The 25,302-nt window shown below is 34.4% G+C and overlaps 1 protein-coding gene across 1 annotated transcript in view; it reads left to right on the top strand.

The window, feature by feature from the left end:
• The first annotated feature begins 2,029 nt into the window (after window positions 1-2,029).
• Samtor (S-adenosylmethionine sensor upstream of mTORC1) overlaps window positions 2,030-25,302 on the top strand; it is an 87,032-nt gene continuing 63,759 nt past the window's right edge. The window contains exons 1-2 of the mRNA XM_076861607.1: window positions 2,030-2,207; window positions 18,275-18,416. Of these exons, the coding sequence (XP_076717722.1) occupies window positions 2,048-2,207; window positions 18,275-18,416 (302 nt within the window). The 5' untranslated portion in view covers window positions 2,030-2,047. The remainder of the gene's footprint in view (window positions 2,208-18,274; window positions 18,417-25,302) is intronic.

Genomic DNA, 25,302 nt, shown 5'->3' with positions numbered 1-25,302 from the left:
CCAGGCAGGTGCTCTACCACTGAGCTACCACCGCAGCCCTACAAAAGTGTTTGACACAGGATTATTTGGAATACAGAAAAAAAAATGGAGACATATAAATATACAATAACTGGGAATTAACTGATGACATCGTAGGTTATTCATAATGGAGATTATCATAGCCATCCATAAATATCTCATCAATATATACAAACAAATAAAAAACATCAATAGTTTTTTTCTCTCAGTGGTGGGTTGCCAGGTGACTTTAATTTTCTTTACTTCTTTCTGTATTTTCCAAATTTCCTTCAGTTAACATCTTTAATTTTTAAAAGCTATTAAAATTTGTTTGCTAGGAACATGGAAGAAAGCTTTCTTTATCAATTAATACAAATGAAATTTAATGTTTTCTATATTTCTCCTGTATTTGCCTCCCAGATATGCTAAAATACACACAAAAAAACCAAAACAAAACAAAACAGGTATGCCATTCAAGCTCTCTTTTCTTTCCAAATGAAATTCCTGCAAATAAGACCACCACAGTCTCAATATATTAGGTACTTCCTCCTGATTTCTTCTAAAATTATAATTAGTTCTTTTGAAGGTTATCTGTCTCTGTCTCTGTTTGATCTGCCTCTTCACTGTGCTGGTAGGGACACTCTTCCACCAATCTCCTTTCACTTCTGTGATCTAGAGAGTAAGGATACTGCTTTGCTCTCCAGGGTCTTCATTATCCAGAAAGTAGCATATGAAACAATGACATAATGTGAACTTTATTCAGATTTCTAAAATCATTGATCAAAAGGTTTTCATTTTAACAACTTCCATACAATGTCATACAATCACAACTGTAATGAGGACATAGTTCACACTCTTAACACAATTCATTCATTATTCTCTGCCTATTGGATCTCTGATGAAACTGCAGCAGCCTCATGTACCACTTCAGGTGCTACTGCAGTCTCTTCTGGAGAGCAGTGTTCCAGATCTCTGGAGCAGAAGTCTGCAATCATATTCTGCAAGAACTTTCCAAGAGTAGGAAAAGAAGTGGAGAAGGGTGAGCAGGTTGCTAACCCCACTTAGGCACCCTGGGCAAAGACTAACCTTCCATATTAAAGAGGATGGTCCTGAGGTCACCTGAGTGGACTTTTGAAGCGCTTATAGTTCTGAGGTGAATTAGGCCAGGCTTCCTGTAGCATTTTTGTCAAATGTTCTCAAGAACATCAGTTGTGGGCCTTCTGTCTTTCCATCTCTGTCCTCCCACATCTCCTATTCCTTTTCTTGGCCTTGCCTTTCCCCATTTTCTGTGTCCTTTAACCATCAAGAGTAGCATTAATCACTTTTGGTGGGTGAGTTATACCAGCCTTTGGTACCCTGGCCTCTTCTTGGGCCAAAGAAAGCATGTAAGCCTTAGTCAGCTGAAATGTAAAATTCCTGTGATGTCAAGTCATGGTAAAGAGTATCTAGAAAGCTAAAGGAAATCTGCATAGATGTGATAGGGTGCAGGGAAGGCTCAGGTAGAGGACTCTGGCCGCATGACACTAGATTATAAAACAAAGCGGGTGGAAAAGCCACAAAACTGCGAAACCTGGACGGTAGAATGAAGCCCAAACTAAGCAAATTAACATGCGCAAGCGCATTGCTCACTGCGCGAATCCCCAGGCCGCACCACTGCGCCTGCGCACAAAATTCGGGGAGGGGCGGCGTAGATGGGCGCCCCGGGCCCAGCTCTCCCACCGCCTCAGCACCCCTCCGCCTCAGCACCCCTCCGCCTGTGAGCCCCGCCTCCTCCAGCTGCTTGCCTTCCCAAACAACCCGGTGCGCCGCCGCCGCTCTCTGTCCATTGGTTCCAGGGCTATTCCGTTTCCGCCCAGCCCTCCATAGTCCACCAATCGGCTTGGGCGTTTGGTTAAGGGGCCACCTCCGAGGCTGTCGCTCCGGCTCCTTTGCCTCCTCCGGCTGCTGCCTCCGCTGCTGCCTCCTCCTTCCCCACCTCCTCCATCAGGGGAGCGTCTGCGGGGGCCTGAGGGGCGGCGGCGGCGGCGGCTGCGGCGGCGGCGGCTGCGATATGGAGCCAGGGGCCGATGACCGACGTGTGGCTCGCGGGCAGGGGGCCGGGCCCCCGAGCACTCCGCAGCCCCGGGATCAGGAGCGGAAGCTAGAGCAGGAGAAGCTCTCCGGGGTGGTGAAGAGCGTCCACCGGCGGCTCCGCAAGAAGTATCGAGAAGGTAAACAGCCAGCCGAGCGAGGGGGAGGGGAGGCCACATCACCCCCAGCCCCTTGTCACCTCTCTCCTCCCCCCCGAAAGGCCACCATTGAAACCTAAAGGAGCTGCACGTCAGCCCCTGCGAGGGTTGGTCTCCCAGGCCGGGTTTGAGCCCTCGGTCGGCGTCAGGCGGGCTCCTCCCGCCCCCTTTTCTTCGAGGGCCGTTCGGGGGAGTTCCGGGCCTGTGGAGGAACTGCGTCCCCACCCCCTCCAAACCCCTGTCCTCAGCCAGGGTGCTGAGGTTGTTGTCACCACACACACACACACACACACACACACTCACACTCTCCAGGAGGTAGGGGTCGCTCGTTGCGAGACATGAGAAGAGAAGGTAGAACAGGGAGACAGGTAGGTCCATTTGTGAAAGACTGATGGAGAGAAGCTGAAATGCTGCTCTCTCCCTTGTGCCTGACCACTCTGTTGTTCCTTCTCTCTGGGCCCGACCCCCTTGCTGGTACCTCTTTCCTATTGCCATGCCCAAGCTTCCTCTCCGAGGCTTCCAGGGCTGCGAAGTCAGCAGGCCTTTTAGCTGACTGCACTTCACCTTGTTGAAAGGGAAACGGGTCACAGTCATACCCCCACCCCATTCTTTTAATACTTAGTGTTATGTAGTTAGACAAGGATGAGATCTGGGGCAGGTCCTCAAAATATTGTTCAGTTTTGAGTAGTCTCAAAACCAGCAAGCCACCTAAAAACTGATGCCGATGAAGCCTGCCATCGCTGGGTACCCCCTTAATGGAAGATCATAAGCAAGGGGAGAAGCCTTAGTACTTTTCCTTATTCCTGAGGAATGCATGTAGTTGGAGTCTACAGTTATCCTTGCTAGTTTAAAATGTAGGCTTTGTACCTAACTGTTTTATAAGATTTTGAATGTGAAAATCATCAGTATTTTCACATGCCTAGGAGAAATTTCTTTTTGTCAAAACTGCTTTAACTTTGAACTAGCTCTCGCTTTATAGTTTAATTGGAAACTGAAAAGTCAGCAGCCTTCTAGTCTTATACTTAATTAATAATTTAAGTTAGAAGCAAAATTATGACAGTGAAGGAACAAAGACATGTGAGATCATGTTACTTTTCAATAGTACATTTCAATTACTCTAGAAAGTTAAAGCTTAGTGTCTTTGTTTCTTTGAATGTACTTGAGTGTTTCATTTAAAAAAAACTATTGGAAGTTTTCTTTCCTTGGCAACTCAAGCCTGGCTTTTAATAGAGGTTACTTAATTAGTCATCACCAAAGATGGCTTATAGTATTGTTTAATAGGTACCAAAAGAAAGAGATTTATCAAGCATAGTTAATATACTAAAATTTGATTTTTGAAATAATGCTTTGAACCCATCCACAATTTATTCAATAAAATGAGTAGTCACCATAGCAACAATTGCATCATTCTTGATATTCAAAGAATTCACTTACATAATGGCATTCACTGTAGATTTTTATGTTGAAAAAAAGAGAAAATAAATGGACACACTTTCCTGCAATTTATAATGCTATTTTGTACAAATTTAATTAAGTGTATCTTTTTAAAGAGAAAAATGATTTAAATATAATTCAGTTACCATTTCTACTTTTTATAATTTTATTATTATTCATTTATTCATAAATAAATAGGTTCACTTAAATTAACATAGTGCCAATGTGTCATCATCTCTTTAAGTGCTGTTTATACTTGCTTAGTCCCCACATGTTGAAACATGTCTTTAATCCAGAATATTAACCACGGGAACACTTGTTTATAATGAGAATTATTTGTTGGAAGTTACCAGAACTAGAATATATAAGTGTAGATCAGAAGTGAATGATCTAGTGTGCTTCTGGGCAGGTAACATCCTGACAATCTAAACATTTGAATGAGACTGTTCTTTAGACATTTTAATGGCCTGAATTCTCTCAATGATCTAGACTTCTCTAGGCTTTGTTCCAGTGATATACAAAGCCCTACCAGTGAACTAGCAAAATAAATGATCCTAATGAGCATGCTTTTTCTACCTTTGTTTTTAACATGGGCCAAATCTTAGTTGTGAAAAATCCTGTGAAAAAGTGATTGGGCATATAATTCTAAAGAAATAATTTTTATTGTTTTACTTCAAGGACTCAGTATTTTAATATTTATGGTCACTAGTTGGTAAACATATTTTACAAGTTACAAGTCAGCTGTTATCAGAAGAAAATATAAACTGTGCTGCAGATCAGCCTACAAAGGCCTATTTAATTCATTTGTACTCCTTTTATAACAATTTTTATCAGAAAATGACAACATAGAATTTTGGAATATAAGACTAAAAAGATCCTTATCATTTATTAATAATTCCTAAATTTTTTGATCAGAAGACTCATCTGGGTACCTTTTAAAAAATTCCTGCATTCTACCTCGGATCTCTAGTTTTAGAATCCTTATAGTTGAGTCTAGAAATTTGTTAGCTAAATTTTGGAGTGCTTAACTAAACTAATGTCTTCATTTTACAGATGAGTTGAACCGAGTCCCAAAAGGTTAAAATAACTTGCTTGAAATTTGGATAGTTCATCATTAATAGTATTCAAATTTTATAGAAATAATAGATATTTTCCTCCTATTTTCAAACCTAATATTGTTAACTAAAAGTGGAAAGTAGAAAATAGCCCTCAGGTTAGGGAAAAGGGTATAAATTGATGGAAAGGGATGATTCATTGGATAGGTATGATTAGCTGAGTTGGCTATATGAAGCATGGATGGGTTTTTCAAGGGGATATGGTAGGAGAAAAAAGAAGTTGGGATGTACAAGGAGGCAAAGTAGTCATTGAATAGTAAGAATATCAGTGAAGGCTGGATAATGAGTGGGGTTGGAGAAAAGAGCAATTTTCCTTGTTTCTGGAAGTGGAAATGAAAATTAAGCAGAAAGAAGGATAAAAATGAGATTTTTCTGTTGTGATAGGAAAAGATTTCTCTCTGCTATCCCAGTCTGCCCGTATGGTTCACGTTGATAGTGATGTATAGGCTTGGGATGGGGGTCAGTGAATAGGATTATGAAGACTAACTAAAGTAAGTTTAATGCACTCTTTTACCACTTTTTCTGTCTGAATTCCATTTTACTGTCTGTCCTTTATTATTACTTAGAGATCCTGTGCCAATGTGTGAAGAAGAAATTGGAGATGAAGGTCAGTGTTTGAGGTAGTACTGTATTTTGAAGTGGTTACTAAAAGAAAATGTTAGAGAAATGCCTAGCAGTGGTGGTGTAAAGGAGTGCTTCTGATATCAGCAGATAAGACACAGTAGTTTAGATTGAGTTTATTATATAAATGAAAATATTTTTGCACATTATAAGTGTTTTATGTCTTCATAGATTTTTTTTATAACTTTATTTAGTTAGTTAGTTAATTATTTTTATGTAGTGCAGAGGATCAAACCCAGGGCCTTGCATGTGCAAGGTGAGCACTCTACAGCTGAGCCAAAACCCCAGCCCCACAGATTTTTTTAAACTTAGAAACACTGTCTCTATTATTTTTCATGTTTTGATTGGTATGTTATAATTATATATAATAATGGGATTCATTGTTACATATTTGTACATGTGCATGATATAACAACATAGTTTGATCAGTATCATTCTCTAGTATTTTCTCTTTCCCTCCCTACTGTACAGAATCTAAAAAAACAATTTTAAGGGGGTACCAGGGATTGAAGTCAAGGACACTCAAACAGTGAGTCACAACCCCAGCCCTATTTTAGATTTTATTTAGAGACAGGGTCTCACTGAGTTGCTTAAAGCCTTGCCATTGCTGAGACTGGCTTTGAACTCCCAGTCCTCCTGCCTCAGCCTACTGAGCCACTGTGCCTGCCAGAATTTTTAAATTTGACCTCCACACAAACCACAAAAATGTTAAATGTATCATAAAAATTATATAGCTTTTTTTTTTTTTTTTTTTTTTTTTTTTAAAGAGAGAGAGAGAATTTCAATATTTATTTTTCAGTTTTTTTTTTAGCGGACACAACATCTTTGTATGTGGTGCTGAGGATCGAACCCAGGCCACACGCGTGCCAGATGAGCGCGCTACCGCTTGAGCCAAATCCCCAGCCCCTATATAGCTTATTAATAAAAAAGAGCTAGTTTTGTTTTCCAAACAAGGACATCATTGTTAATCAGTTGTGCCTTATGAGTATATCTCAAATTGAGAACTGAACTAAAGACGTGTATTTTCAGTTGTATTTATGTGATTTTTTTTCCCCATAATTCTATTCCTATGAACCCATTTCTGCAATGATTATTATGCCTGGCATTTCTTTTTTCCAAACTTAAAGTCTTCATGTAAAAATCCCAAGAAAATGAAGAAAATGTAAAAAGCTGCAGCTGTCAGGAATAAAAGTACGATTTCCATTCTATTTAAATTTTTAAAGCTATCTTCTGACTCTCCTTAGGAAATTTTATCAATTTATTCATTCTCTGAATTATTCTACATATCAAAAAAAATTAAAACTCGGGCTGGGGATGTGGCTCAAGCGGTAGCACGCTCGCCTGGCATGCGTGCGGCCCAGGTTCGATCCTCAGCACCACATACAAACAAAGATGTTGTATCCGCCAATAACTAAATGATAGATATTAAAAGTTCTCTCTCTCTCTCTCTCCTCTTTCACTCTCTCTTTAAAAAAAAAACAGTTTATCACATAAACCTATGAAACTTATAAATAAAAAATATACATATATATATATATATATATATATATATATATGTGTGTGTATACACACACACACACACCCCAAACTGTTAAGAGTAGTATTTTAATCCGGGTATGTTGGCACATGCCTATACTCCCAGAAGCTCAGGAGGCTGAGACAGGAGAATCAGGAGTTCAAATCCAGCCTCAGCAATGGGCAAGGCACTAAGCCACTCAGGGAGACCCTGTCTCTAAATAAAATACAAAATTGGGCTGGGTGTGGCTTAGTGGTTCAGTGCCCGTGAGTTCAATCCCCGGTACCAAAAATAAATAAGTAAGTAAATAAAAAAATAAGACAGGTTACTGATACAGAAGCAGAAAAGGAGAACACAGGATAGGTTGGTTCTGTGGACTGAGTCCAGAAAAAAAATAATGTTACAAAGGTTAACAGTTGTCAGCAGAATTTTGGTGTCAAGGACTAAATAACCTCATTTAGATGATTAATGCTTATTATTTAAATTCTTCATAGTTTGAAACAAAAGGTGAGCTTAAGTTAGTAATTTAAGCTGAAAAATACATTTGGGATTGCTTATTCGCTAGCAAACATGTAAAACAAGGACTGTGGTGGCAGAGGGGAAAGCTTTGAATTAGAAATAAATTCGAACTAAAACCAGAAGTCTAAAAATGATAGAATGATAAGGTTGTAAGGTTGGTGTTTTTGCTGTAAAATAGTTTTGAAATTGTTTTAAAAATTAGGATTACAGACTGTTTTTAATTAAACTTTTTTTCCCACCTTCAGTGGCCCTTCATCATAGCTGCTTACTGACAACTCTGTGGCCCCAAGGTTTTATTAGATACTTTTTTGTTTTACAGGTGTTTCAAGTGAAATTTTGCATTTTCTTTTTATGCTTTTTCTATAGTATAAAATATCTCCAATTATAGAATGAGAAAATTTTTTTGTGTGTGATAAAATCTTTGCTTGATCAGCAAATAAGTAAAGTTAAAAAAAAACTCTACAGAAAATCTAGTTAACTTTGCCCTAGGAAATTTGAACTGCCATAGGGTGGGGGGACACAAGGACTTAATAATCAGTAACACTAAGAGATAAAGAACAGCGATTCAGTTATTTCAGTGAAGAGCATTTGTAGGCAGGCACTGTATGTTAGCTCTTTGATTTTGTTATCATTAGACATCTGTATGGTATCTTTATAGGGACTTTTGTATTTCAAAATATGCACTAGAATTATTGTTGCAGATCTTTTGACTGATTTATGGAAAAAATAAAATAATAAATGTAGTGCTTCTTACCCTTGGTTCAATATAAGTGTTATTTTTAGAACCTTGTAGAACAGAGGCATCTGTATTTTTTAAGAGCTCCTTAGGGTATACAGTGGACAAATAGATTGAGAACATGAATCAAAGTACTGTAGATTGCAGTAGGAAGGAATCTAAAAGAAAGGAGACTGATTAAGAGGCTTTTATATTTAACTGATTTAGAACTGATAACAACCTGAATACTAGTAGTGATCCTGAAAATAAAAACACAAATATTGTGAAGGTCAGAGTAAGGAGTTGTAGTGAGAGCAAAGGGAAAGAGACAAAGATAATGCTAGGATTTTTTGACTGAGAAAATGTTAATAGTAGCCATTAACATCCAGGAAATGTGGAATGTATATGTTTGAATAGGGTTGGGGATAAAGAGAATAAGGTAGACAGGCAGGTTGGCTTACTAGAGGGATGAGACAATGATTTAGTTTGGAATAGATTTTTTGGGGAATTTAGGATCCGAAGCCCTCTACTTGGAGCTTAAGATTTGAGGGCAGATGAACTGCCCAGTGTAGTGATGATAATATGTAATTGAGGACAGATCCTTGGAAGATATCAGTAGTTAGGTTTTAAAAGAAGAAAGCAGGATTTTTGCTGAACTAAAAGATTATTCCCAAAGATTTAGTTTTTACACTGCTAAGTGCTAACACAATAATAGAACTATACCCTTGACTATTTATGCTTTATTTATAGCAAAGGTGCTAAAAGTGACAATCAGTAGTTCTCAACAGTGAAATATAACATCGTTTAAGAAAATAGAGATTTGCTTTGATTTTGAAAGATTTTCAGTCATTGTTTACTTAAGGGTAGTGATTTTGCATATGCCATATATATATCATGCTTGCAGCTTTAAGTATCCAAGATACTGGTTCTTCGGTTTTAGTGAGCTCCAGAATCCTCTGGTGAAATTTTAAATGCTGATTTCTATTTTTTTTCTTTTTCATTAATTTTTTAATATATGACAGCAGAATGCATTAAAATTCTTATTACACATATAGAGCACAATTTTTCATATCTCTGGTTGTATACACAGTATATTCACACCAATTCGTGTCTTCATATATGTTTTTTGGATAATAATGTCCATCACATTTCACCATCATTTCTAACCCCTTGCCCCCTCCTTTCCCCTCCCACACCTCTGCCTTATCTAGAGTTCCTGCATTCCTCCTATGCTCCCTCTTCCTACCCCACTATGAATCAGCCTCCTTATATCAGAAAACGCTTGGCATTTGGTTTTTGGGGATTGGTTAACTTCACTTAGCATTAAATGCTGATTTCTAGGCCACCAGAAAGCATTCCATGGATTTGAGCTTGGAGCCTAGGAATTTGTGTGTTTAATCATCTCTTGTATGATTCTACTGAAAATGCCCACTTTTTGGAAAAAACACTGATCCCAAGATTTTTCTTAGAAAAACAAGGCATTTTGATGCAAAAGAATATGTTTTATCTTGTAAGCTGTAATTGAATTTTATATTCACTCCTTATTTGCGTTATCTAGAACCCAAGGGTGCTTTACCATTGAGTTACTTCCCCAACTTTCTTTATCTTTTGAGACAGGGTCTCTCTAAGTTGAACAAGCTGGCCTCAAACTTGAGAGTGTCATGCCTCAGCCTCTAAAGTAGCTGGGATTACAGGCATGCCCCACCATGCTGGGCCTACTTGTTTTTAAGGCACAATGTCCGTAGAAGTAGTTTTCTTTAAAATTCTCCATTGACACTTTTTACAAACTTATTGATTTCTTATTATTAGTTTTCAATTTTGTTGTTATTTCAATAGTGGAAATAGTACACATACATTGTTATTTAAATAATTCAGGCAAATTTATCACATAGTCCCTGTTATTCCACGTGTCTTTGCAATAACTTGTTAACTCAGAAAAATCCATCTAGGAATGGTGTCATATGCCTGTAACCCAGCTTCTTGGGAAAATTGAGGCAGGAGGATCACACCTGGAACCCACTCTGGGCAACTTCATAATACCCTTTCTCAAAAAAAAAAAAAAATCGAAAGGGCTGTGAATATAAATCAGTACATACCTAGTTTGCATGAGACCCTGGGTTCAGTCGCTAGGGCAAAGAAGGAAGGAAGAAAAGAAGGATGAAATCCAGTCAGTCACCTTTTCTCTCTTAAATCTAAAGATTGTTTATCATATATAACCAAGATAAAAAATTAACCTAGGATATAAAGCTCTATGTACATTATTCCAATTTTAATAATTGACGATTGTGTTGACCTTCCTATTTGACCTTCCTATGTCATCATCTATTAATCCCTTGTGAAGATTAACTGTATAGATGTATGACTACACAGATCTTTTGGATAGTTCTTTTGGAGTTACCATTTTTTTTTAAAAAAATATTGTTTAGTTGTCAATGGATCTTTATTTATTTATATGTGGTGCTGAGAATTGAACCCAGTGCCTCACACATGCTAGGCAAGTGCTCTACACTGAGCCACAACCACAGCCCCTGGAATTACCATTTTTATAAGTTATTGGCAATTACCAAAAGCAGCAGAATCCCAACCTTCTTCAAGTTTCCATTTATATAGATATTCTTCTACTCACAAATGTTGTTTCAGGGAGGTGTTCACAAGTCCTTTTGCTGAAGGTTAAGTGTTACACTAATTAAGTGATCTGTGGAGTCAAACAATATCTATACAGTTAATCTTCACAAGGGAATAACAAATGATGACAGTGGACCTGATATTTCTGGATTATCTCCATCTTTCTTACAGAATATTAGTCTAAGACTTTTGCATTTTGAATTAAGTATTTTATCTAAATATGTTTATAATAAAAGGTTCTAATCCAAACAGAAAAGATATACTGGAAGCCAAATTGTGTTTGTAGATATTAAGTTTAATCCCTGAATTATTTTGTTTTTTAATCAAAGTTGACTCTAGTTCATCCCAGCCCTCATGGCTCTTTGTATTATTTCACCAGGCATTTGAGTTTATAACCTTGTCATAGACAATTGGTTTTGAGTCATAATATACAATGGGTTCATTTGGAGAGCCTTAGAATAAATAATCATTTCCCACTCTAGATCCCTCCATGAAATTTCTGGGTGATTCATCTAGCATTGATCTTGAGACCCACTGCCAGAAATCTAACAAATAATGCACTTACAGAGATTAAATAATTGCATTTGACTGACAAATGTTCATTTGTTTGTGGTTAGTAGAATCATTATACTTTGCTCTATTGCATTCCTTCATTCATAGCCTTAAAAGTTCATAAATTCAAAACTCGGAAAGAGAGGCAAGGTGCTATAGTGTTTAGGAGCATAACGTTGAAAACTCTTTGAACTTGTTCCCACTCAGTCATGAGTTTCTCTACTTCCCTTATGTTAGAGAAAATGACCCTTGAAGGTTCTTTAAACTTGACTTTGGTAATCTGGTTATCTACAGGTACAGCATCTTAAGGCCTATATTTGGCAATATGCCTAAGTCAATCAAATAAATTGTTTTGAATTTCCAAAGGTTCAAGATTTGTTTATGATACTCATCTTTGGGGGTTTCATTGTTGTTATCAATCGTTGGCTCGTTTAGAGAACTTGATGGATCTCAAATTTAATGTGCTTATCACACATGATTTTAAAAAATCTTTTAAAATTTGTTTTAATTAGTTTTACATGACAGTAGAATGCCTTTATGGGATATATCATACATAGATGGGATATAATTTCTCATTTTTCTGGGTGTACATGTTGTAGAATCATATTGCTTATGCAGTCACATGTAAACATAAAGTAATAATGTCTCTTCCGTTCTACTATCTTTCCTATCCCCACATCCCCTCCCCTTCCTTTACTTCCCTCTCTACCTAATCTAAGGTAATGCTATTATTCTCTAGTTCCCCCCCCACACACACACACCTTATTGTGTATTGGCATTCGAATATTAGAGAAAACATTTGGCCTTTGTTTTTTTGGGATTCGCACATCATTTTCAAAACCTAAATTTATTGAGTTATATTTTATATACTTAAGATTGCATCCATTTAAAGTATATAATTTCATGAGTTTGAAGAGAAATTATGCACCTATGAAACCATTGTCACAATCAATATAGAAGAGTATCATCACCCTCAGTATTCCCTCATGTTCCTTTGTAGTCTGTCTCTCTATATTCCCTGTCCTACTTATCTCTTGTTATTATAGTTTCATCTCCACCTTTAGAGTTTATGTACATAAAACTGCAGAACATTTTCTTTTACATTGAACCATTAGTGCATTGTTAATCTTTGGTGTTGAGGCTAAACTGCCAAGAATAATTAATAATTACCTGCTTTTTTTTTTAGGCAAATAAAAGATTGTATGTGTAAGAACACTTAAGATCTGCTTTCTTAGCAAATTTCAAGTATATGTATCATAACCATGGTATACATTAGATCTTCTGAGCTTATTCATTTTATAAAGTTTGTACCCTTTGATAAACATCTGCCCCCTTGTTTCTTTGGCCCCTCTAACCCCTAACGTTTACCACCCTACTCTCTGTTTCTCCAAGTTCTACTGTTGTATAAATTACATGTAACATTTTTCTGTCTGATGTTATTTCATTTAACATAATGACCTCCAAGTTCATTGACATTGTCAAAGTGGCAGGATTTTGTTCTTTTTAAAGACTAATGATCATTGTATATTTATGCACCATTATCTGTGTTACAGTATATCTTCTAAGAATAAGAATTAAGATAGAGATATTGAGAAAAATAATAATATTTCTAGTGAATTTCTAAACATCAGATGATCCTCATGTGTAAAAATGCATGAATCTTTGTACAACCTATTCTTCCTCCCACCCCCTCCATCTACAGGTAACTTCCTGTCTGTTTTGTGTGGATACTAATCATTTTTCCGTAGGGTTATAGGTTTTTTCAAAAAAGATCTGTACTATTATCAAAAAACTTAATAGATGTGACTGTACTTCCACGTTTTTCATTGACAATAAGACAAGAAAAAAATTGAAAAATTTTGATCAGCTTTAAACAATGGAATTTACAGAAAAATCATCTCTAACTTATTGTTTTTTCTAAAACTTTCTGGTCTTTAAGAATAGTCACTATTTTGAAATATTCAAATTTTACTGCTTTGGAGCTACTACTGTTGGTTGACAGCTATCTGCTGACTTTTAAATTAACAACTGAATTTGACTTGTCTTTAATTTTGGTGTTTAGTACAAATTTCAAGTTTGGTAAAAATTTAAATATTTTCTGCATCATTTTGATACCATGATTACGTTCTGTAAGTCAAAAATAGTCTTTGCTTTTTAATTTATGTATTCTAATGGGAAAATCACTCCTGATTTAAATGGAATATATATATGAACAACAAAGTATTATAAGAATGGTAGTTGCATATATGGGGGAGTTATAAGATGATCAACTGGCAGATAAAACCTCTCAAAAAAAAAAAAAGGATGAATTCAGTTACTTTTCAAAGGAAAAAAGAATTTGCTATACCAGATGGCAGGAGAGAGGTTCATTCATATGGGAAGATTAGTTTATCAAGGAGTTTCTATGGTTTATGTGATTTAAGAACTTTTATAGAAATGTTCTTGAATGTATTAAGGGCAAAAATTACTTCATGTTTCATTATATTTGATTTTTTACAAAGACAGTTACAAAGTCATAATAAATAATCATAAAATTATTAAAAATTTAACTTAAGATTAATGAGTGTACTATTTCTGTTTTCCTACTGCCTATAAAAAGACAGTTGTCACTTCTTTTTATAGGCAGTAGCTCTTTATTCTGTTGTGAACATATAATGTGGTGAAAGTGAGTTTAGTCAGTAATTATGGTATTATCTTGATGTAGGACCAGGATTCAGAATAATTCGGTTCATTGGTTTCCAGATTGAATTTCAAGTTGGCAAGTTGGCATCACTCCTTTTTAAAAGTATGAGTTAGATTTTTTTTTAAATAAGTGTTTCAAAATGTAAATATAGTGAAAATACAATAAATATAAGTCATATTAATGTGGCTTTTGTTCAAGAATTTTGAAGACAATTAGACAACTTTATCTTTTAGACTGGACAGAGAGTTTAAGTTAGTTTTAAAACTGTGTATTTGAACAAGTGATTGCTGATTCCTTTTATAAATTTATTCTTCTAGTTTGGCTGTGGAGTGTTTATTAACTTTTAATTTAGGTTGCAGAACATATTTTTTTAATTGTGCTTTCTAAGTAATTTTTGAATTCTCTGTAGTTGGACAAAGTAAAATGTATATACTTGTTGGAGATCATTCTTATTCTCTCTCTTGTGAAATTGGATTGTATTAAAATTAAGTATTTCTGTTAATTAAAACCTGATATTAAAAATAAATATTGAAGCCATATATTGAGAGAATACATGTCTTTATATTTGAAAAAGGTAGAAATATGTAATATGAATATATAAATACCCTTCTACAAATCATTTCACTTAAAAAATAAGAAATAACTTATCAGCCTGAAGGTACCTGATCTCAGCTGTTCTAAGACACACTTATTTTTTTCAATGATGCCTGTTAAAAAAAAATGGGTAAAAAATGGGGGGGGGGTCATGATTTTGAGTTATTCACAAGTGTCATCATGTTAAAGAATGACTAATTATTAATTTGTTGAGAACTAGGGTTATAACTTGAATACTTAAAACATTACTTGTACTGCATTCACTAGACCTTTGAGCAGACCTCAGGAAGCTCTAGTTCCTCATTTTCTTTCTGATAATGAAAAGTATTTTCATTTTAAGTGAGACAATCTTACACACACACACACACACACACACATTTGGCTAAGTTAGCAGAGGGATTTCCTATACATACTGGGCTCTCTTTAACCATTAACTTTTTTGGTGTTTAGAACCCAAATCATAGACTATTTTTAAATTACTTTGCTCAAAGGTTGAATACATTATTTTGAATATTGTAAAAAACTAATAGCCTTTTTGAAAAACTTAATTTTTCCATGTTGTTTTGTTTTAAAATTTTCATTTATTCACAATTATACCTCACTAAGCTTCCTACGTATTCCAGAAATAGATTTTTCTTATAACTAAGGGGCATACTTATAAGTATTTTTGGTCAATTCTATAACTGCCAGACATGTAACATAATGCATACCTAGTAGCTGGGATTTGATACATTTTTGTTGAATAAATACTTGAATTCAAAGTTCAGTGTCCTGGATGTCATATGGGACACAAGAAACATATTAAGTTTGTGTCTCTTGGTATATTATCTACTATATTTTATTTACTTGTTTTTCCCGTTCCTTTGATTGCTAGTGCCTGCTCATTATATTATTCTCTATAGTGCTTAATAGAGTATTTTTTGAGCAAGCCTATTGAAAAGAATAAAAATGTATTAAATTGCTTTGTTCTCAATTATATATTAGGTGTACATTTACAATCACAACAATTTTCAGGGTCAGCACACATTGTGCAGAGTCTCTACTGTTAATGAAAACATTAAAAATTGAAGTTGTATATAATTAGTTTCAACTGAATAAGCCTACAAATTTTGAATTCTTCCTTAAAACATTAAAGGAGCCAGCAGTAAGTCTTAAAACTCCAGTTTTGTGGAATGGAAAAGTTTAGTGAAGTGGGAAAAAAACAGAGGTTGTTTAAAAAGCTATAAAGCAGTAGTTTCTGTATATTTACAGTTGTTTCTGTATCTTTTAGCCAGTTGGTAATTATAGAGTAAATTGAGTTTCAATATACCATATGCAGTAGAATGGCAAGAACTCTCGAAACTTGTAGTGCCTTTTGATACCCCATGTATCCTTGATCCTCAGCTGTGGTAGACAGACACTGAACTGAGTCACTAGCCCTAATAGTGTTCCAGATTAAAAGTGTCTGTCTTTTCTGTTCTTCCTTTCTCTAACACTGCTGAAGCCAATGAGTCCCCTTATTCAGTACTTATGTGCAGACTTGAATGTTGTTAACAATAATTGGTTCATGTGTATAGGAACTGGTAATTAAATACTTCAGCTTCCCATCTTTTAGGTGCACAGTCCCAGAAGCATTATGTATGCTTCTTAGTCATTCACAGCAGCAACTTCAGTAATGTACCCTTGTGCTGTTAATTTTATCTCTCTTCTGGTCTTTCTATGTACTTTCTCACTCCTGTTGCTTAGAGTTATCTCCCAGATATAACTACTTTTAATCAAGTCTTTCTCTTCAGTTGTATTTTCTATAGAATCTAAAGTAAGTCTATCAGAAAGCAAATCCATTTGTGTTAAACATATCTTTTCTGAAATGCATTTGATCATATAACTTTTGTTTATATATATATAATGTACATATAACATTATAGAGGGCTGTAAAAAAAAGTTCAAACAAAGGGCCTTTTAGAGTTGATACTGATCTTAACAAAACATAACATGCCTTTCAAATTATACTGTACCTCATTGAACCATATCAAATCTGATGGATAAAGTCAAGAATAGTGTTATGAATTATCATAGGTTTATGAAAGAACCATTAATCAAAACATTGTTTGAGGACATCCTGTACCTCTCCAGAGATTTGACAGCTACATCTCAAAGATGTTGCTAAAATTGAGGTATTTTTGAGAATTTAGAAAAAAAAAATTCCTTGCTTTTAGTTGACAGATAATGCCAGTGTATGGTATAAAAAAATTGAGAGCCCTATCATTATACAAATATTAATGATTAATGGAAATATTGGTATATAAATGCATAATATACACTATTTGAGGTTTAAACTTAGAATTTAGGCTGAGACTGGTACCACAATCATTTTAATTGAGTAATATGTATATGAGGGAGTGTTTGTACCCATACTTCTTTTTCTTGACTTGGTCAAACTAGAAGGCTAATAGTTGATTTTCAACTCAGGACTTATTAGGCTGAGAACCTAAAATAGCCAGGTAATGGGATTAATTGGAAGTTTTTCAAATTATTTTAGATGTGTCAATTGTTACTGTAATTCATTTTCTATTTAAAAAAACACTTTAAGCTGAAATTCAATAATTTTGCTTGGAGAAAGAGCTCTGGCATAATGACCATCTCTCCATTTAGTTCTGTTCTTTTTTGTTTTGGTACTGGACCTGGAGGTTCTTTTCCACTGAACCACATCCCCAGCTCTTTTTATCTATCTATCTATCTATCTATCTATCTATCTATCTATCTATCTATTTATTTATCTATCTATTTATGTTGAGAGGGTCTTAGTAAGCTGCTTAGGGTCTCACTGATTTGCTGAGGCTGGTCTCAAACCTGTAGTCCTCCTCTCTCAGCCTCCTGAGTCACTGAGATTACAGGTGTGCTCCACCTCTCACCCAGCATCTCTTTACATTTTTCAGTTTGTTCTGGCAAGACATGTCTGTGTCTGAAGACATTGAGTGAATCTACACTGATAACTTTTGTTTATTCTTTACCTTTAAAGCTGTGTTAATATTCTTTGAACAAACCATTCCCCAGCTGTTCTTTATCAGTCTTCATTGTGATGTTTCAAATCTTAAATTAAATGTAATGACTGATTTAATTTTCTAAAACAGTGGTAGCTGAATAGGTAATGTAATCAGTTTATAGTTTTTATTTAACACTTGTAATAGCTAAAAACTTTGGAGAAACTTCTAAAATACTTTCTTTTAAGCAATATTTTTGCCTTAGGATTATAATTCTTTACAGTAAGTCTAAGAGCAAGTCCAGCTGTGTGAATAAAAATATTTACTTGTTTGTTAATTTATATTGTCATCTAATCTTTATAATACAAGGAACTGATAAGCATATAGAGAAATAATTTTAAGTGTTTCTGCCCTGTTCCTGCAAGGTCATAGAAAAAATAATGTTTGACTGCCCATTCACCTATTGTCCACTATCAGTGTATCTTTAGTTTATGAACCAATAATTCATATATTGATATAAATTTTATTATGTTTGATTTACAAATCCATCCATTCAAAATGGTAAAATTATCAAATCATCATAATACAAATGATGATTCTATTTACACAAAGGAACTTTAAAAATATGTTTAAAACTATTTTAGATTTTAGTGAAATTAGATTATACGTGTTTAAGCAAGATTAATTCATTTAGTATTTTTTCCTTTGTTTTTAGTGGGAGATTTTGATAAGATCTGGCGAGAACACTGTGAAGATGAAGAAACACTTTGTGAATACGCTGTTGCAATGAAAAATTTGGCAGATAATCATTGGGCAAAAACCTGTGAAGGTGAAGGTCGCATTGAATGGTGTTGTAGGTAAGTGTTCTTGTTTAAAAAGCTATAAAATCAAAATTTTTTTGATTTCTGCTGTATTCTTTTAATTTTTTACTCTAAGTGATGCTATGTATAATTAATTGTACCAAAATGGAAAACTAGAAATACTATAAATACTATAAAACATACAACTATAATGCACCAATAAAAAATGTGGAATGAACAACAAAAAAAGATATTGTCATTTAAACGACCTTTTTTCTCACTAGCTTTACTTTTCCTAGGTTTATTTCTTTTTTTCAGTGAAAATGTTTTTCTTTGACATAACATTTATTTTTCTGTTTAAATTTTTGAAATATTATTTTTAAATATGGTAACATTTGAACATTAAGATGGAAAATTTAATAAGACATTTAATAATTTTAATAAGATTTAAACATTTTAAAATAGAAAAGAAAGGACTTAATACTTCACTCATGCAAATAAGTTATAGAATAGAAATTTCTTTAGATAACTATATTTGGATTCAGTAAAAGTGAATATTTTAATATTTAAAAACATACCAAATTTTAGAATTCTGAATTTTTATTGTATAATTCCGTGTATTCCAGCATTTATATAGACTTTGGATGTTTGTTTTCTTAAAATGTAAATTCTACTGTTAAAAAAAATCAGAAAATGAACTGCTCACATTCTTTTAATGTTGCACAATTATAAGAAAAGATTATATACTGACTGAATTTAAAAATGAATTCCCAGGAAATAAAACATCATCCTTTTTCATGAATAATAAATTTATGATGGCTTCCAGTTTAAATTTCCTTTCAATTATTTTTTATTTAAAAAGTTTTAATCTTATTTTAAAACTATGAAATAATATTTCATTTATTCAAAATATAGAAATTCTTTCATTTGTTTATTTAATAAATATTTAGCAACTGTCTACCAGTCACATTATAGGTACTAAGAGTACAAAATCAACTGAATACACAAAATCCTTACCCTCATGGTGCTTACATGCTAGTAAGGGTGAGAGTCAAGGAAAAAACCCATTAATTAAATATACAATAGGTCAGAAAATAGTAAGTTCTGTGAGAAAAATAAAACAAGGGGGAAAAAAACTACAGTTTTAAGTAGGATCTAGAGAAAAGATCTCACTGACATGATATATGCAAAAGCCATGGAAGAGGTCAGAGAGAAAATCAGCCCTAACACTTCCAAAGGCCTTGAGGCAGAAGGATGCTGGCATATTTCACAAACAGCACAGACACTAATGTGGCTAGAGGAGAATGCGGGGGGCACTGGGGGGTGGTGGTGGTAGTAGAAAATAAGATAATAAACAGCTTGATTTTGTAGACTATTGTGAAAATACTGGCTTTTATTCTGAGTGAAACAAAGTCATTGGATGTTTTGACAAGAGAAAAGACATTTTATTAACTTTTTACAGTGTGTCAAAAATTTGTAAGAATTAATTTCTGTGTTAAGATTATTGGATAGGAATGGTAAAGGTGTAAGGCAACCAGTTAGAAGATTGCTGCACTAATCAAGGCAATAATCAAGTTAGAGTTGAACAGTTTTCTTGGAAAATGAGATAGTGAATTGATAGCACAGTGTACTAGAATTAATGTTCAAATAAGTATACTGACTCAAGAGGGGCAAGGGAGATGATGGTGTATACACTGAGGTGATTCTGATGATCAGGTAATAAAGGAGTTAAAAATATGAAGTGAGTGAGAGCAGTGACGAGGTGATAATGGTGAGTTGTGGAGTCAGAGAACTGTGAATTGAACTAAGGAAGGAGCCAAAAAACAGGAGATGTGATGCTTGAAATTATATGATTTTATTTGCTTGGTTATAGAGAGAAAATAGTTATAAATCTGTTCTACACATTATACATTTTCTTCATCAAGCTAAGAAACAAAATAAGGTGTACTATAAAGCCAAGAATTTCCCTTGAAACAGAAAAAAAATAATGTAATCCTGTCAAGAAATCAACACTGTTACTGTCTAAGTCCATCATTTTTGGCTTTTAACAATATTTCTTTTAACTTAGTATTCTGATATAGCAGGCAAGCCTTCAGACTTTATTTCTTAAATGGACTTTGATACATGGTAGTCTCATAGGAGCATTCATTGTTATCTTCTACTTGTATAATGAATTATACTTCCCTCTTTTCCCCCTCCCTTGGATTTGTTTTATCAAGAATTATTATATCTGCATGTGTTCTGTAACAGAACACATGGGTAAACTGGTAAAAAAAATAATTCAGATAAAACTGCTGAAAAAGGAACAAGATATATTAATAAATATGCATATTACATATTTAGAATATGGTATCTTCTGTAGAACTTACATTTGTCCAAAGAGTGTTATGAACCAGGTTCAGTGAAACATGCCTGTAATCCCAGTGACTTGGGAGGCTGAGACAGGAGAATTGCAAGTTGGAAAGCAAGCCTCAGCAATTTAGCAAGACCCTAAGTAACTTGGCGAGATCCTTTCTCAAAATAAAAAATTTTTAAAAAGGGTTTGGGTTGTAGATCAGTGGTAAAGTGCTCCCTTGGTTAAATCCCTAGTGCCAAACAAAACAAAAATAAAAACAAGAGTTTTGGACAACAGAAACAAAAACTTAAAGAGATGTAACTCTAAAGTGCAATGTATTAGGTCCGACTGGATTTAGAAAAAAATTACAAATTATAGAATACATATGTGTATGCATACACACATAAGCACACACACAGTGGGAAAATATCTTAAGACAAATTATAATAAGTTCAGTTTAAATCGAAAGCTACTTTGAGCAAAAAGACTTTGAAGCAATATTGAATTTTGAAATTTGAATTGTATAATTTTAACTTGAATTATATGCAATTCCTTTCTTCGTCGATGATTCTAAGAGAACAGTTTCACTTCAAGAGCTAAAGTAGGTTTTTAAAAAAGCATTGGACGAAAGTCTGCTTAAAATTTAGTGTACACAGAATATTTGTGTATTTGTAGTTATACTTAAAATTTTATTGATATTTGGTATGTGAGCTAAGCCTCATTGACATTTCCCTGCTAAGATTATGTTGACTGTTTAGCTGGAAGAATTCAATATAGGATTTCCTTTGTAAGAATAATAAAATTTAATATGTACTGTGAAGTAATTAAAAACCAGAAAAAATATCAGGCACAGTGATATATACCTATAATCCAGCTACTCAGAAGACTGAGGCAGGATGCCAGCCTGGGCAATTTAGCAAGACCCTGTCTTAAAGTTTAAAAAGGGCTGGGGATGTAGCTCAGTGGGAGAGTGCATTCCTGTCATGCATAAGACCCTAGATTCAACCCCAGTACAGAGAAAGAAAAAAAAACAAAAAGTACAGATACACCTATACCTTCTATAAATCAATTTGTTATCTCTACACACAGAAACATAAACTCACTCTTTCCTGAACAATTTGAAAGTAAGTTGAGATAACATTTCATTTCTCATTACATCTTCTAAGAAAGAAATTTTTCTAAATAATCACAGTAACATCATTACATTATATAATAATTTACTAATTTCCTAAAATAGCTAGTTCATAAAATCCAATTAGGGCTCATTCATCACACTCGATAGTTAATCTCTTTAAATTCTTTTTGTTGGTTTACAAGACACTTTTTGGACAAATGTTGTTAGTTCTGTAGAAGATCCTACCTTGTGTATTTTGAGATTGTTGATTTAAACTGGTTAAGAGCACTGTTCAAATAATCTGTGTTTTCACTACTTTGGGGCTTATTGTATCAATCACCAACAGAGATGTTTATAATATAGCTTTCTTTTCTCAATTTTTTATGATACTTATTTGACTCTTTTGATTTTTTTTAATTAAAGTTCTCTGTATTCTTATTGATGTAGTTTATTTCCTTTTTTGTTTAAACAGTTTTATAGTAGTTACTTTTAAGGCTATCTCTGCTTATTTTAACAGTCTTTTGTGTTACTTCCCTTCACATACTTGTAAATAGACTTCTGGAGGGAATTAGGAAGAGAATGGAGAGAATTCTGGCTGTATTTAGGTTTCTTAAATATTCCAGTCTGTCACTTCAGCTAAACATCCTTCAAAAGCTCTGTTGATTTCCTTTTAATCCAACAGACTCCAATAACCCTGGAAGGCTCTATCCTTTACTTTATTGCTCCTGTACTATTTCAACAAATGCCCCTAGTGGCTGCTGTCTCTTTAAGAAAGGCTAACAGTTGGATTCCTTTAGACCTTTTGTATCCTTATCTCTCTTGATTTCTTTTTAAGAGATTTTTTTTTTTTCCAGTTACAGAAGACCTAGGGGATTGTTGTGATTACCTATATCTCATCTAAAATTATTATTATGTCTTACATTCAGGATTTATTTAATGCTTTGCTCATGGTACCACTTAAATACTTCCTCAATATAATTTGATTCTTGCAAAGTAAATATTGAGTCTAGAAGGTTGATGCAGATCAAAATTTTTGCAAAAAATATATTAGTTGACATTTTGTCCTTACATATTATGACAGGTTCTTATTGTTAGGTTGTCTGCCATTAGAAATGGTAAATGTTATCATTTGGTTAAGGCAGTAGATCTACTAGGTCCTTTCATTAAACTTAAGTTTTCTCTTTGTAGTTACCTAGTAATGTGTGGAGTGGCATTTTGGCTTGTGGATTGACTCTGTCTCCCAACAGTATTTTAACTGTGCTTGCTTCTATTTATTAACTATTTCATTTGCTATAGCAAAATGATGATTTTTTTAAGTTCTTTCATCTCTTGGCATTTATTAGTTGGCACTATTTGTAACTAAGGGATTTCCTCTATGAACAGAGGATGAGTACATGTTCTTCAGAAAGACTGGGTAAGGAAATACAAACATATATGTATAGAGGATGAGTACATGTTCTTCAGAAAGACTGGGTAAGGAAATACATACATATATGTATGTGTGTATATACATATGTGTGTGTGTGTGTATGTATGCAGTTCTTTCTGTTTAACAGTTGTGACAATAAGTAATTAGTGTGTAATAGTTATAATTAGACAAGTGAGTTTTTTAATTTTTGGAGTATCACTATAGTTTTTTGGGGTTTTATTCCATTTGTCTTTCAGTCATCGTTTTTTCTTTATTGTTGTTTTTGATATATATATATATATGTATATATATATATATATATGTATATAATTTTATATTTAGCTAGTGATAATCAGTCAGAACTGTCTTTTGTGTTCTGATATCACCTTTGAACACTTTCTCTCTAGTACAAAATGAATCTTTGTATCTTAGTATCTTGAATCTTAACATCTCAGGGCCCATTCCCAAGATATCTCATTATTTATATGTAAATATTTCAGCAGGGCTTTGGCTTGACTTTTGTTCTGTATTTGTGTCTTTTCTGATGCACTGAAAGACTTAGTTCTAAATAACATTAACACATTCATTTTATCCTGCAATTTACATGAAATTGTTTCAAAATTGCATTACCAGTTTTCTAAAAATAAAATGAATGAATGAAGTTTAAGATATCATTGGAACACATCCCACCAAGGTTTAAAATAAATACTATGTTTAAAAGTTACTTGAAACAGTTCTTTACTATACCTAAGTTATCAATTTACTATCAATTTGTTTCACTTCAGTTTCAGTTTTATAGGTTTTTCTTTATTTTTAATTTTAGAGGATATGAAATCTATATGTGATTCAAAAGTCCTAACTTTGTAAAAAGGTATACTCAGAAAAGGCTCCTTTCCATTTTCTTTATTTATCCCTGCTTTCTGTTTCTTATTTACTCTACCAGTGTTTCGTTTTTGCAAAAATTAAGCAAACTCACATTAACACAAGTTCTCTCTCTCTCTCTCTCTCACACACACAGACACACACACATTCTCTATTTCTTATCTCTATAAGTAGTAGCATGTTATGTGCTATTCTCTATTTTTTTACTCAATAACATATCATGGAGATCACTCCATTTTGTATTGTGTTAGTTAGTAAGGGGTTTCCAGAGAAAAGAAGCCATACAGAGAGAGGGAGGGAGGGAGGGGGAGAGAGTGAGTGAGTGAGTATGTGTGCGCACGTGTGCATGCACATTAAGAGATTCATTATAAAGAATTGGCTCATATAATTGTGGAATTTCTCAAGTCCCAAGATATGCAGGGTTTGAATGTGAGGTGTTCCCCCAAAAGCTCCTTTGTTAATGTGGGAACATTCATAGATAATATGATTGGATTGTGAGAGCTATGACCTAATTAGTCTATCCTAGTTTGAATGGGTGAACCAGGTGGTAACTGTAGTAAGGTGAAGTGCAGCTGGAGGAGATGGGTCACTAGGGGCTTTCCCTGGAAAGGTGTATCTTTCCCTATGCTCTTCCTTCCTGACCTCACCATGAGCTGAGCAGCTATCCTCCACTGGTCCTTCTCCGCCCCCCCCCCCCCCGCCCCACCGTGATGTGCTATCTCTTCTTCAGCCTAGAGCAAATGGAGTCATCCATCTATGGGCTGAGACCTCTGAAATCATGAGTCCCAAATAAAATTTTACTCCCCTAAGTTGTTCTTATTTGGTGTTTTGGTCACAATGACACAAATGCTGATTAAAACACAGGGTAAGACAGCAAGGTATTGGTCCATAAGAACTAATAGTGGAATACCTGTCTGTCCAAAGACCGTCAGGACCCAGGAAGAGCCAATGTTTCTGCTTAAGCTTGAAGGAAGGAAAAAACTGATGTATGTTTGAAGGCAGTCAGGCAAGAGAAATTTTCTGTTTATTCAAGGAAGGGTTACCCTTTTTATTTTCTTCAGACCATTGACATATTTTATGAGGCCCACTCACATTTAGGAAGGGTAATCTACTTTGTTCATTCTGCTAGTTTAAACTACTGTCCAAAAAAGTCCTTAAAGAAACCCCCAGAATAATGTTTGATCAATTATCTGGGCATGCAGAG

This window comes from Callospermophilus lateralis, chromosome 1 (assembly GCF_048772815.1).
Source record: "Callospermophilus lateralis isolate mCalLat2 chromosome 1, mCalLat2.hap1, whole genome shotgun sequence".
NCBI lineage: Eukaryota > Metazoa > Chordata > Mammalia > Rodentia > Sciuridae > Callospermophilus > Callospermophilus lateralis.
Note: the sequence above shows the minus strand (reverse complement) of the source record. Positions and strands in the feature narration are given on the sequence as shown.